This window comes from Trachurus japonicus, chromosome 7, assembly GCF_045865225.1.
Source record: "Trachurus japonicus isolate A0001 chromosome 7, Traja_1.0".
NCBI classification, from domain to species: Eukaryota; Metazoa; Chordata; class Actinopteri; order Carangiformes; family Carangidae; genus Trachurus; species Trachurus japonicus.
This window is the reverse complement of record NC_140913.1, coordinates 21,072,409-21,085,304: the sequence shown is the minus strand read 5'-3', so window position 1 is coordinate 21,085,304 and position 12,896 is coordinate 21,072,409. Positions and strand designations below refer to the sequence as shown.

The 12,896-nt window shown below is 41.8% G+C and overlaps 2 protein-coding genes across 4 annotated transcripts; one reads left to right on the top strand and one right to left on the bottom strand.

Moving 5' to 3' along the window:
- Positions 1–113: 113 nt before the first annotated feature.
- hnrnpa1b (heterogeneous nuclear ribonucleoprotein A1b) lies at positions 114–3,238 on the bottom strand. 2 transcript variants are annotated; one of them, XM_085782034.1, is made up of 11 exons: positions 3,193–3,238; positions 2,525–2,641; positions 2,009–2,155; positions 1,703–1,913; positions 1,529–1,612; positions 1,362–1,412; positions 1,199–1,252; positions 988–1,116; positions 758–907; positions 618–681; positions 114–450 (listed from the first exon to the last, which is right to left on the bottom strand). In XM_085782034.1, exons 1-10 carry the CDS (start codon positions 3,202–3,204, stop codon positions 629–631), a joined length of 1,008 nt encoding a protein of 335 aa, XP_085638160.1. In that variant the 5' UTR covers positions 3,205–3,238; the 3' UTR covers positions 114–450; positions 618–628. The 2 variants fall into 2 exon arrangements, with proteins under 2 accessions (XP_085638160.1, XP_085638161.1); XM_085782035.1 differs by having other exon boundaries at positions 761–907.
- Positions 3,239–3,873: 635 nt separating this feature from the next.
- Positions 3,874–9,191, top strand: cbx5 (chromobox homolog 5 (HP1 alpha homolog, Drosophila)). 2 transcript variants are annotated; one of them, XM_085782036.1, is made up of 5 exons: positions 3,874–4,009; positions 4,558–4,738; positions 5,304–5,532; positions 6,217–6,317; positions 7,626–9,191. In XM_085782036.1, exons 2-5 carry the CDS (start codon positions 4,608–4,610, stop codon positions 7,765–7,767), a joined length of 603 nt encoding a protein of 200 aa, XP_085638162.1. In that variant the 5' UTR covers positions 3,874–4,009; positions 4,558–4,607; the 3' UTR covers positions 7,768–9,191. The 2 variants fall into 2 exon arrangements, with proteins under 2 accessions (XP_085638162.1, XP_085638163.1); XM_085782037.1 differs by having other exon boundaries at positions 3,874–4,052.
- Positions 9,192–12,896: the final 3,705 nt, after the last annotated feature.

The following is a 12,896-nucleotide window of genomic DNA, read 5'->3' as shown; positions in this document are numbered from 1 at the left end:
ACCAAGGAAATGTGCTTCTCCAGACTCATGATATGCAAAATATGACCCTCTCCCCCACATTGTGCAGTGTCTAATGTGCCCTCCCTTTCCCACACTGAAGAGGCTAACAAGACTTTTTAAAAAAAACTGAAAGATGGTTTATTTCAGCTTGATTTGATGCAGTTACAAATAAAACCAGACCTTTAAGGAAAAAAAAAAAAAAAGGAAAAAAGAAATCTACATAAAACCTTATTGGAATGCTTGCTTTCCAGAAACACATTTTGATGAATAAAAAGAAACAAAAACGTTTAAATGAAGACCCTCCATGATTTATCTACTGTACATCTCTTCTTGCAGCAGCTGTAACCTGCCACAACTGTTTGGCTGAGCAGATTTAGGAGGTAAACCTGCAGCTGCCCTGTCACTTCGCTTGCTCTCCTCTCCTTGCTCTCCTCTCCTAAGTACTCAGTCCTGTTGAACAATACGGAACAACATTGTTAACTGTGCACTGACTTTGTATGACCTGACATCCAGAGTGAATTTTTAAATGTTATCTGCACTTAACGATACCCTGCAACCACAAACTCTGGTTTTAATGATACAAAGTTAACAGTGTGAGCATGCCTTTAGATTCTTACCGCTTCACATTTCAAAATCGTCCTGGACGGCCATATCCGTTGTTGGAGCCCCCTCCATAGCCACCTGCGGGTAAACACAAGTCAGTTTACGTGCACCCAGCAGTGCACATCACACCTGCTGACCATCTATTGACCCTTACCACCAAAGTTCCTGCCACCGCCGCCGCCGCCACCACCAAAGTTGTTCTTCATGGGGCCAAAGTTAGAGGCCTGGGGATCATAGTGGCCCATGTTGTTGTAGTTGCTGCCGCCGCCGCCGCCGCCACCACCACCACCGCCGCCGCAGTTGCCTACAAACAAATTATTGTTAATTACAGCTTGACCACCACAGGTAGTTCAGATAAGCAAAGGAAATTAAGGGGACACTTACCATAACCGTTGCTGTCATAACCATTTCCTCCATAGCCTCCGCCTCCACCTCCACCCTGGTTGTAACCTTGGTTATAACCACGGTTGCCACCATTATATCCACCTGGACCGCTTGGGCCACCTCCATAGCCTACAACATAAATGACATATTGAGTGCAATGCAAAGCTTCAGTACTGAAAAAAACATGAGTTTGACAAAATGTCCTACTCACCACCATCTCCTCCATTGCAATTGTATGGACCATCACCGTATCGCCCCCTCCCACCTCCTCCACCTCCTCCTCCTCCTAAAGGAAACAAACAAGTCTGGCTTTAGACATCACACCATTGCAAATAAAAACAAATGAAGGGGAAGCCTACTCAAAGAACACTAACCCTGATTGAAGCCTCTGTCGTAGTCGTAGGGCCTGCCACCGCTGCTGCGACCTGAAAAACAAAAACACAGCCCATTAGTCCTGGAGCAGTGCCAATTATGTCAGTGTGAACTAATGTTGCTGTGCATAATCTAGGTCAGCAACATAGTAAAAAATTCCCTCTCATACCCATTCCTGCAGTCTGCATTTCCTGCCTTGTAAGGGCTTTCCTCACTTCACAGTTGTGGGAGTTGATTGTGTGGTATTTCTGGACTGTGGGACAGGACAGAGGATGTATTAAGTAGCCAGTCAAGATGACGACAGTTAAATTACATAATTTTGGCACAGAGGACTTATACTTACTGACAATCCTGTCAACTGAATCATGGTCATCAAACGTGACAAAAGCAAAGCCCCTCTTCTTTCCAGTATTGCGGTCAGTCATGATATCAATGACCTCGATTTTGCCAAACTGCTGGAAGTAATCCCGCAGGTGCGACTCCTCTGTATCTTCCTTGATGCCGCCAACAAAGATCTTTTTGACAGTTACATGAGCCCCCGGTCGGTTTGAGTCCTGCGGACAGACAATTGTCATTGTTACCAAACATTCACATCATTTTCACTCGTTATTGTATGGAGAAGCATATTTCCAGCATAAGCACAACGTACCTCTCTAGAAACGGCCCGTTTGGGCTCCACCACTCTTCCGTCGACCTTGTGGGGGCGAGCAGTCATGGCAGCATCAACCTCTTGTACTGATGAGTATGTGACAAAGCCAAAGCCCCTGGATCTCTTGCTGTTGGGGTCCCTCATGACCTGAAGGAAGAAGCTTCAATTACTTACTAGACAAAATACACTTAGTCAATATGGGGGTGGTTCAATTCAATTATATTACTGGGCCACGTTTTTTTTTTTTTGCCCTGTCCATTTACATCAGTGGAGTACACTACAACAGCACTGGGTAGTATTACACACGTAGATAGTAGCACAAACTATTCCAAAAGCACGGGGACTGTTTGCAGACTGAATCATGTGCATAGCCAAGGATATCCCCCCCCCCCCCAAATAAAGCAAATATTTATTGTTTTCTGCTTGAAATATGGAGTCATGTGATTATGCTGTCTGCAGCTATTCAAAATGGGCGCTTTGTAGCATCCAAGCATTATTCCTCACAAACCCACTTACCACACAATCCGTTAGGCTCCCCCATTGTTCAAAGTGAGCTCGGAGGCTCTCGTCTGTGGTCTCGAAGCTCAAACCTCCGATGAACAGCTTGCGGAGCTGCTCTGGCTCACGTGGGACCTGGACAATGGACAAAGACGCAGCAATCAGCAAACAATAACCAGTAGTTGTATGAAGCGCCGAGTGTCAATTTTATTAGTAAACTACTTAAAAGTCAAACATTAGTAACAACGCTGTGCTGTTCGTCCATTAATCCAGTCCTGCGTCACATATCAAACCAGGCCACAGTGGAGGAGGGAGACGTCGCCGCCATTAACGTTAGCAGGCGGGTCGGATATCTGTTGCAGCTACACCTTTCGCTTCAATTGTGTGCAAACGTAATTGTTACAGTGTGTGCGACTATTTCTCTTTAGTTTGCCGTTAAAAGGCACTTTAAGGAATTAAGAGGCATCCCTGTGTGTGTACATCGCTAGCCGCATGAACAATAGGCCACGAGGCCCAACTGATATAAAATGGCGGCTTCACTAGACTCGGTAGCTGCTGCAGCACCGATGAAACGCAGTCGGTAAACAGCATTGCATGTCGACAAGGGCCCCCCAAAAAACATGCATTTTGGGACAACAGACTTGACAAAAGGGCACATACAGTTTCACCGAATCGTAAATACTCACGTCCTTCGCCATGTTGCGTATAAACCCTTGAAGACTCCTTGTGAACAGACCGGACAGAGGTGATCTGCGTCAGACGAGCTCAGCCTGCTCCTCAACAGTACAATAAATAGTAGCGTACACACCTCTCCCACACTGTGATTGGTTGGTTGTTCCCGCTGCAGTCTATCGTCAGCAGGAACTGAGTCCTGATTGGACCAAATTCAGTCAATCACCATCACCATCAAATGAGCTGGTCGGAGGCGGGCATTTCACGACGACGAAAAATTGGCTAGGAATATTATGTGTAACACGGTATTTATAAAAAGATATGAGGTTATTAAACAGAATACACGCAACAGTGGTTCCTAACACGAATCCCCAAAGGAAGGAATGAGAAAATAGAGCGAATTCCACCACAAATCACCAATTCAAAGTGATTCCGACCTCTGATTTGTGGGTGGAGTTGTAGCCATGGCATCTATATTCATTTCACTGGTATATAACATTACGCACATACGTCGCATTCGCATTTGGAGCGCATTTTGCAAACGTCTTGTAATAAACCTGTCGCTAAATCTTGCAGACCGGAGTTGTAATTGTTGTAAGTGCATCTTGGTTTTGTGTATATAGGTCATCAGCTGACCGAGGGGCGGGTACATTCATTGTGCGCCTTTAACGCGCGCTTTTTACGCACAGACGAGCGCACAGTACCTTTTTGTGAAACAAGCGAGACGCTAAAGTAGCCTCGGCGTTGGCCTTGCAGCTCTAGCTCCACGAAAGACAAACGTTACCGCTGCGGTAAAGTGGCCCAAGGCCCACGGTCTACACGTCGAAAAGGGTAAGAAGTAGTTACACACCAAAGCAGCTAAATGCTGCTGCAGGTATTATTTTTATGTGAGCTGTTTGGTACCGAAATTAGCTAGTGTTAGCTCGCTGCAGCGTTAGCTCCCGGGCTATCTGCCTTAGCATGTTTGCTTTTCGTGCCCAGTGGTTAGCTAGACGATTAGCCACCACAACACTATATCTACATTGCCGTGTGCATTGGCTATTCACTTTCCTGGAAATGTTACAGTACCTTTTAAAAAACATTTTTAGCGCGTGGGGCCTTGTCGAAAGGCGTTTTCCGGCAAATCGAAGATGATAATTTTCATTAAGTTGTGCATGTTGTAACGTAGCATTGGTAAACGACAATGAAAGGATCCCGTGCCTTGATGTATGGTAGATTATATCTTCAAAACCCAGCGCCGAATAGAAGTAGTCTCTTCGTGCTTAATGTTTTTTATTTGTTGTTGTTTTGGTTTTTTGTTATTTTGCGCGGAATATATCGATTATGGATCACTTCTGTGCTCAAAAACATTAGCCTCTCCATCGTTTCTTCTCGTACAGGAAAGTACCCTTGGCCTGCAACAGCGTGGTGTTCAACAACAAAGTTTGCTATGGGCAAAAAGTCTCGCGACGAGGACTCTTCATCCTCTGATGAGGAAGAATATGTTGTGGAGAAGGTGCTGGACAGGAGGGTGGTGAAAGGCAGGGTCGAGTTCTTCCTGAAGTGGAAAGGATATTCAGAGTAAGTTGTACTGACGGTAGTATCTATGCCAAGTTACACCTGTGTAAACCCCACTGCAGAATTACAGCATTAGACTGGGCTATAGATGAGATTAAACATCACAAATGCATTAAAACTGGAGTGTATTGTTCAGTGTTTCTTTCAGAAGCACTATAGAAAAACAGCCATTTATACATAATTAACTGGACATATGTTGTGACATTTCGACTGTGAAACATTGTAATGGGAATTTTTATTCTCTGTTGTCATCTTGTTTTAAGCAAAGAAACAATGAAGCAATGGCATGCAATTATTAGTTGTACCCCTGGATATTGTCCAGGCAGGGCCATGCACTACATTTTTGAAAAGGGTACAGTTTACCATAACTCCTCTCTTAAAACCAGGAAAAGAACTGGTGTAAGATTATGTAATTTGACCTTTATAACTGGAATGTTATAAACGTCAAATTACATATTACATAGTATCATAGTATCATAACATTGATACAGGTGTAGATCGTCAGTCTCCCCTCTGATTATGTTTTGGCTCTCTTGACACTGACTTGCTGCACTGTGATCTTCTTCAGTAAGCACAACACATGGGAGCCAGAAAAGAATCTGGATTGCCCTGAGCTTATTTCTGAATTCATGAAGACTTACAAGAAAGGCAGTGGTGGAACCTCCACCGCACCCAGCGGTGGGGGCAGCAAAACAAGCTCAAGCTCCATGGGACGTTCCAAAGAGTCGAGCGGCTCAAAGAAGAGAAGCTCGGACGATGATGAAGAGGGTGGAAGTAAACCCAAGAAGAAGAAGGAGGTATACATACTAAGTTGGTGTATTTGTTATGTTTTTTTGAGAGACTGGTTGGGAGCAGTCAAATTGAACCATCACCTGGTCAAAAATTTAAATCCAATCCAACCATTTTAATAGAAGTCTGTAATGTATAGGATATAGCTCATTCAGATTATTTGCATGTGTGAGTTTAACTCACATTGCAACCTGTGAGTGCAGCACAATGAACTCAAAAGCAGTTCTCCACTCTTGGGAGACTCTACAGTTACACCCTTGATTAAAAAAGTCGTGTATATGTTAATTAACATTTGGGTGTCTCATCTAAGAGCTGTGAGCAGTACTACCGACTTGTGATTAGAGTGCCAAAGACATGTTAAACAAGTCTGAACAGGCCAGAGATGGTTTGGGCTGCATGCTGCCATATTTTACCAGTGTGAACACTTTTGCAACCTGAGCCACAGTATAATAATGAACAAAAAATGATTAAAACCATTTTTCATTAAGTTTTTTTTTTTTGGCATTCTATCGATATGACTTTAAGAATTTTATTTTTATTATACAAGGTTCAATTTCTGTTTTTTATTTTATTACAATCCATTACATTTAGCCTATTTGCCAGTATAGCTAAACAGTCTACATACCTTTCGTGTTGTTGTGACAGACAAGAGCCTCTTTGTGTACTAAAATAAGTATTTTCTCATCTTTCAGGAGGATATTCTAGTTGCTCGTGGCTTTGAGAGAGGACTTGAGCCAGAGAAGATCATTGGCGCAACAGATTCGTGTGGAGACCTAATGTTTCTCATGAAGTGGTAAGTTTTGTTGATGCATCATCTCAAACTTTGCGGATTTTGTTCATGTTCAGGTGATTTTTTTCAAATGCAAGAAGTGATACATAACACAAGCTTGGTTATGACATTTTCCACTTTTGTGGTGTGTTCTGTAAGATAGAGTTGGATGTAGGGATGCAGAAACCTGGAAGTAAATGCACCCAGGGCTACATTTTTTTAAGACCACAATATTGATAAGTTCCAGTGTTATCGCTGCCTCTGGTTCTGGTGAAATTAAGAAGATAGATTTCTTGTCTATCACTGCTACTCAAAAACCCTGATGCATATCTTATCTCGGGGCCCAGGCCATCACACAAACTTGACGCACTAAAGCAGCATGAAGCATGCTCACAAAAACACAGACCCTGCTCTTTCAGGCCTTACTCTGACCATGGTGGTCTTTAGCTGGTGGGGGTGGAAATATGAGTGATCTGTATTAATATCCAAACGAAGTCCATCCATTGTCCAGAAATTCAGGCTCACATCATTCTCACTATGTTGGGGCACCTGGTGAAGTACCGAATTGACAAGCAGTATTGGTAAAAGTAGTAGTGCCCAGACCCACCCCTAGCTGTGTGGTAAGGACATGTTATAATACAGTTTCATCGTAATCAATGATGATAAAGAGAGTTTCATGCTAAATGGTGTTCCTCCGGTTTCTGGGTGTTAACCTGAAACTGCAGCTGTGTTTGCTTGCTGTCCTTGCCATCTGTAGAAGTACTGCTTTAAATTTGGAAAGGCACAAGTCTTTGAGGCGGTAGCTCTAAATATGACAGATCGCCACATGTAACTTATTCATCTATATCTATGATATCTATCATATCAACACAAATAGTCTAGCTGCCCATTCACATACAAACGGTACATGGCAGCATAAAATGATATGTCATTTATCAGCAAGATTTTGTACGTCATCAGTCACTCTGTGTCATAACCCATTTAGGAGTGTTGCTAGCTCAATATATAGTAGAAGTAGTAATGGTACAAATATTTACAGAGAAATCGGTGTAAACAGACAAATCCCAGGCTGGCTTGTCTGTAAGACGCATTGACTATGATGTAATTTCAAAGAAATCAACTGTGGTTTGGTCCTAAAACACCTGAGTAACAATAGGTTTTCAAATAGTAAACGGCACAGAAACATGTTCAGCTGAACTTGTCTTGTCAAATATTAAACCAAATATCTGTTAAAGAAAATCTTTATTTTTGTACTATTGGATATTTAATTTTATTCCAATATGCACAGCCCTGAAGTCATTTTAAAGACATACTTTGGTCCTCATCTTGCAGGAAAGACTCTGATGAGGCTGATCTCGTGCTTGCCAAGGAGGCCAATCATAAGTGCCCACAGATTGTCATAGCCTTCTATGAGGAACGTCTCACTTGGCATGAAGATGGCGACAAGAAGGAGAAGGATGCTGTCACTGCGTGAGTGCATAACCTCAGGAGGAAACGGGACCTCCTCCACTGCAGGGACAAGCTTGATTCAGACATTTTTCACACCAAACCTCCCATCCTTCCTCTTTACCATGTCCAACACCGACACAAAGACAGTGGACACAGTCGTGTTATCTCCATCCATGCCCCAATGGAGCACAAGGGCCCAGACCGCTGAGAAGGATCCATCAGACAGGAGAAGCAGCTGTAGTGGACATGGGTGATATGCTACTGGGGAGGGTTTCTGCTGTTTTGTCTTTGTATTCTTTATCATCTTTTTATGTCTTAACACATCATGTTTTAGTGCTTACAGGTTACAATTAAGTCACTAAGAGATTCTGCATCCATGTGCACTGATGGTCATGTTAAAATTCAGAATATAGTCTAGACAGCCAGAGTTGGTACAAGCTGTGCTAACTTTGAGCTTGGGTGCACAACCCCCATCTTAATGTAAGCAGTGCCCCTGTTTTTTTTTGTCTTTTTTTTTTTTTTTTTGAAGAACCCAACGATAAGAACGTAGTATTGATATTCAGGAAGCAACCACAGCAGCACTTCCCTGGTTGCATGATCACTTCCTTTTTTAGAACTTTTTATCTCGTAGATTTTTGTTTGTCCTGCTACTGAGGTAAAACGACTCAATTTGTGAACGTGCAGAGGACACCGGCCAATTATGTCTTTATAATGTAGTGAACTGTCTTTTTTTTTTTTTAATCTCTCGTTTCCAGGTTTTAACATGTAAACATTGTGTGGTGTTTTTTTTCTATATGCTATTGCCATTTAAAGAAAAGGACAATAAAAGTAATTTTACTTGGTTTGTAACCCCCCCCCACTTTATTTTATTTTACAGCAGTGTTGTAGTTGGATCATTTTCACAGGTTAGACAATCTTTACTGTATCCATATACAATGAAGCCAGCATTCACACCAGCTGTTCGGGTGTGCCACCTTGTGGCTGAAAGAGAAAGATTGTTTGGGCTGTGTGACCACTCTTTATGACGAACTCATCAAGTTAGTGAAACATTGGTATTTTTAAAATCCACTCAGTAATCGGGGTATTGTTGATGTCATGATTTGAAATATTTGGACAACCTCTTGGGTTAATCTTTCCAAGGGTTTATTGTAATTATTGTTCTTGAATGTTAAGTATTAAAATTTCTCAAGCAGAGGTCAGTTGACTCGATGGATGCTGATTGTGTAGTTTGATCTGCTGTGTTCCAACATGAACTCTTAGGACCAAATGTCGAAAGACTGAGATCAGCTTTTTTTTTTTTTTTGTAATTTTATTTGGCTTCATTTGGCATTGTGCTAGAAGGCTGTGACCTTCCCTTGACATGCAGTACATTAATCATGTCCCTTGTTATCACTTGGCTCATAACTTCATTGTCATTTTCTTACATTAAAAATATTTTGTCCTTTTGGATCCTTGAGTTTTGTCAGTTTTTGCTGGGGCAGAATTTTTAAAATGTAGACTTTCTTGTGTGAATTAAATATTACAAATGTGTACAATAGCACCCTTTAATAAACATTTTCAATGTTAAAACCAAATGTCAGTTGACTGTTATTTCAGGATGAGAGTGTAATTTTCGCAAACACAATATTACTTGAACCAAATTTTAAATATACTGGGCCTATTCAGGGTGTCTCACCCTCATCCTGTTTCACGTCGTATTGACTCCAGTCCCTTCCTACCCTGCCTGGAGAAATGGTAACACTGATGAATGGATGGATAATCTATTACTGCAGGTTGAAATGAATAGATTTGGGTGAAGCAAGCAGGTGTAATAAACTTCACTTTAATTTACCACCAAGATTGGTTATAAAAGAATAATAATAATGAAAAATTAATTTACAAATATGAGGTTGAACCTATGTAATGTGGTCTCTGTTGAAATGAGATCAGTTTTCTCTGTTGAGGAGCACCACCCCCTCACAGCCAGCAGATGGCGCTGTTAAATAACACTGATGTAAAAGTTAACTGTTTTTATGCAAGTCATTCACAATTCAAAAACTTTGCTCTCTACGACCCCTTAGAAATTACACATCTTTGACAAACTTGTATGGATTATTATATTATTATGTCTTTAAAGGGGCACAGATTCACATAAGGTTTCACCAACTAACATCACATCTTTCACTTCTGCTGAAGCCCACCTGTGGGTCCACAAACTTATGTTACGCTGTGTGTAAAGTAACAGATTTATTTAAAGTTCTGATGGAGTTTGTACAGCTGCCAGATACAAGGTGGTTCACTGAAATGTTCCTAAAATCGCTCACCCACGTACCGCACTGCAGTGTGGTATCATTTTGACATCACAGAAACATCAGTGAACCATTTAATAGCTTCAGTGACAAATCTTGCAGCATTTATAAAATCTGGAATTGATTGACATTTGCTCAAGGAGGGAGCAAGTACTGATACTTATTAGTAGCTATATCTGGAGATGCGTGGGGGATCTTCCATTTTATCTCAATGTGACCACTGTGACAAAAATGGGAAATCCTCATTCATAGAAATATAATTTGTTACCTAGAATAAAGAAAAGAAAATTGATTGAAGCAAAACAAACAACTGCAATATCAGTAGCCTAATAAACTATAGTGAACGTTGAGTCTAATTATGCATTTCTCACACCACCTTCTTTTTCTTCCTTGCTTGTCTTTTAGAGTGACTCTCTCTCTCTCTCTCTCTCTCTCTCTCTCTCTCTCTCTCTCTCTCTCTCTCTCTCTCTCACACACACACACACACACATATACACACACGCGCACACAAAGTGCTGCTCGGCTACGTCGTGATGGAATTTTCCTAGCAAAAAGGCTTTTACACTCCAAATGGAATGCAAAGGTCACCAGTAAATTTCCAGCCCCTGGGACCATTAAGCTGGGCAAAGGGAGCGAGCAGCAGGCTGTTTTATGGAGCCTGGAGCTGTCTGCTGACAAACCCAGGCCAGAGGGTTTGGTTGGGAAAAGCCACAGTGGCACTCATGGGAGCTCTGCCTGTGATGTGTGTGGCATATACAGATGTAGATGCAGTTCTGGTGTTTGGTCTACAGGCACGCAGACTGAAGCTTCACCGACACTAAACATCTAAATAAGGAAAATCTGATTAAAGCCTTTTGCTAAAAATCAGTGTGAGCTGTCAAATGGGAGGGGCCAAAGAGAGGTACCTCTGCTTTGTTAAACTAAGTGTTAGCTTTTCAGGATGAATTCATAGATTTTCAATCATACACTCGAATGCAATTTGATGTTTTGCATAAGCATTTCAGCCTATTTTCCTCTTTTTCTTTTTTTAAGTCTGTTTATTAGGATGTTTTTCTTAATGTGAAATGTTTTAAAATAATTTTGGTGCAAATGTATTTAGTTATATATTTATCCAAAGCAGCATCCTTGTACTTACCTACTCCCTCCTGTCCCAGTAACTTCTAGTGCAAATGAGTTCCAGTGGGTATTGCCCATGGCAGAGGTGGGTCGTCTTGCAACACATTACACCAAATGAGTGTCAGGGGAGCTACTGTGCAGCTGTGGTAAGGGAGGCACTGCTGCAGTGGGCCTCATCAGTGCAGCTTGTTCAAGTATACCACTAAAACAACAAACAAATAAATGTGCGCTCATACAAATAACCCTAATGCACAGCCCACTGCGCCCCCATGAAAAAGAAAAGATTCATAGTCTTTTGTCAGGGTCTCAGAGAAACTGAAAATTTTTTAACCCTAACCCAAGTCATGAGTATCACAGAGCAAGGCCTGTGTAATTTGATGTGGCCTTTCTTGTGCTGTGATCATGTAGGCACAGCTGCCCAACAGCTGTGCAGCTGACTCCATTTCCTCACTACAACCAGATGAAAAGGTCTGCAGTGATGACTGGCGCATCATCTCCCAGCACAGTGCACTGATCTGTGTGAAGGTGATTGCGATGTGATGCTCTAATTTGGGTGGCTATCACACTTAATGTGCAGTAAAGCACCATAGACAAAGCTTCTTCCTTCTAAATGCCCCCCCTCTACTGCGCCATGGCTGTCACCGCCAACCCTCTGCTGGCTGTGTTTCCCCTTCAACCCCCCCACCCACACACACACTCCTCCCTTCATCTCCTCTCCCCACCAGGGGAAAGAGTTATAGCTGCCATAAAAGGCAGGTAATGCATTGTTAACTAATTCTGTCTGCTCAGAGCTGATATATCCTCTGCTCTAAATCTCTGTGCTTCCAATAAAATGCAAATGCTAATGCTTGCCCTCCATGAGCTGATATCATTTTTAACAGGCCAGAGGTAAATGCTAGAGAAGGGTGGGGTAAGCCTGGGCAGTCGGTGACACGGTGAGCCTTTATGGTAGATTCTGTCGAAGAGGAGACCTCCAGACCTGATCCACACGCCGCTGGCTGACACTATGCATGTGTGTAAGTGTGCACATATGGCTGTAGTCGATATGCACATGAGACAGTAACAGTAACCTTTTTTTTTTTTTTTTTAAATAAACTCTAGGTGTAATCATTTAACTAGTAGTTAGCTAGTGTGGTATCTTTGTTATTGAGAACCCAGCAGCAGCATTTCAGTTAGTACTCATTCACCACCAAATAACAGAGGCCAATTTGCCTGTGGATGCAATGCATCATTTTTCCATGTTAATAGTAGTGTCATACTTCGTGTAACCTTGGGCTTCTAAATATTGATCCACTTCTAGATTTTCAATTATCCTGTGCCGTTTTTCTGCCATCTGGTAAGGACTAGTGATTTGTGTTCCTTCATATCTGGAGGCTTGTCCTGTAATTAGACCATAAATTAATTTGCGGAGAAGAGAGAAAGCAGAAAAGATTGAAGGCATTAAGTAAGCTCTCGGTGGTTAGAGACAGAAAATCATAGGAAACCACAGCACAGTGTTTTATTCACGCGAATAAGATAATTGGATTACAAATTCCACCACCATAACTTTTCTGTTCCTGCATGTGTCACTTGTTTTTCTTTCAAGTATTTAAAACCATTCTGCTGCTAATGATTACTTGTAAGTCAGTTCTTCAATAAATGGCTAGAAATCATCCACTGACATAATTATACCTAATTACTTGCAGTGCAGCAGCAAAATGATTAGGAAAAATGGGGTATATTAGTGTCAGAATGTGTGTGAAACTTTGCA

Coding starts and splice junctions, on each gene's coding strand:
- cbx5 (XM_085782036.1), top strand. CDS start 4,608: ATGGGCAAAAAGTCTCGCGACGAGGACTCTTCATCCTCTGATGAGGAA. Junction 5,533..6,216: donor AACCCAAGAAGAAGAAGGAG/GTATACATACTA, acceptor CTCATCTTTCAG/GAGGATATTCTAGTTGCTCG. Junction 6,318..7,625: donor CTAATGTTTCTCATGAAGTG/GTAAGTTTTGTT, acceptor CTCATCTTGCAG/GAAAGACTCTGATGAGGCTG.
- hnrnpa1b (XM_085782034.1), bottom strand. Junction 908..987: donor TTATGACAGCAACGGTTATG/GTAAGTGTCCCC, acceptor ATTTGTTTGTAG/GCAACTGCGGCGGCGGTGGT. Junction 682..757: donor CGGTGGCAGGAACTTTGGTG/GTAAGGGTCAAT, acceptor GTTTACCCGCAG/GTGGCTATGGAGGGGGCTCC.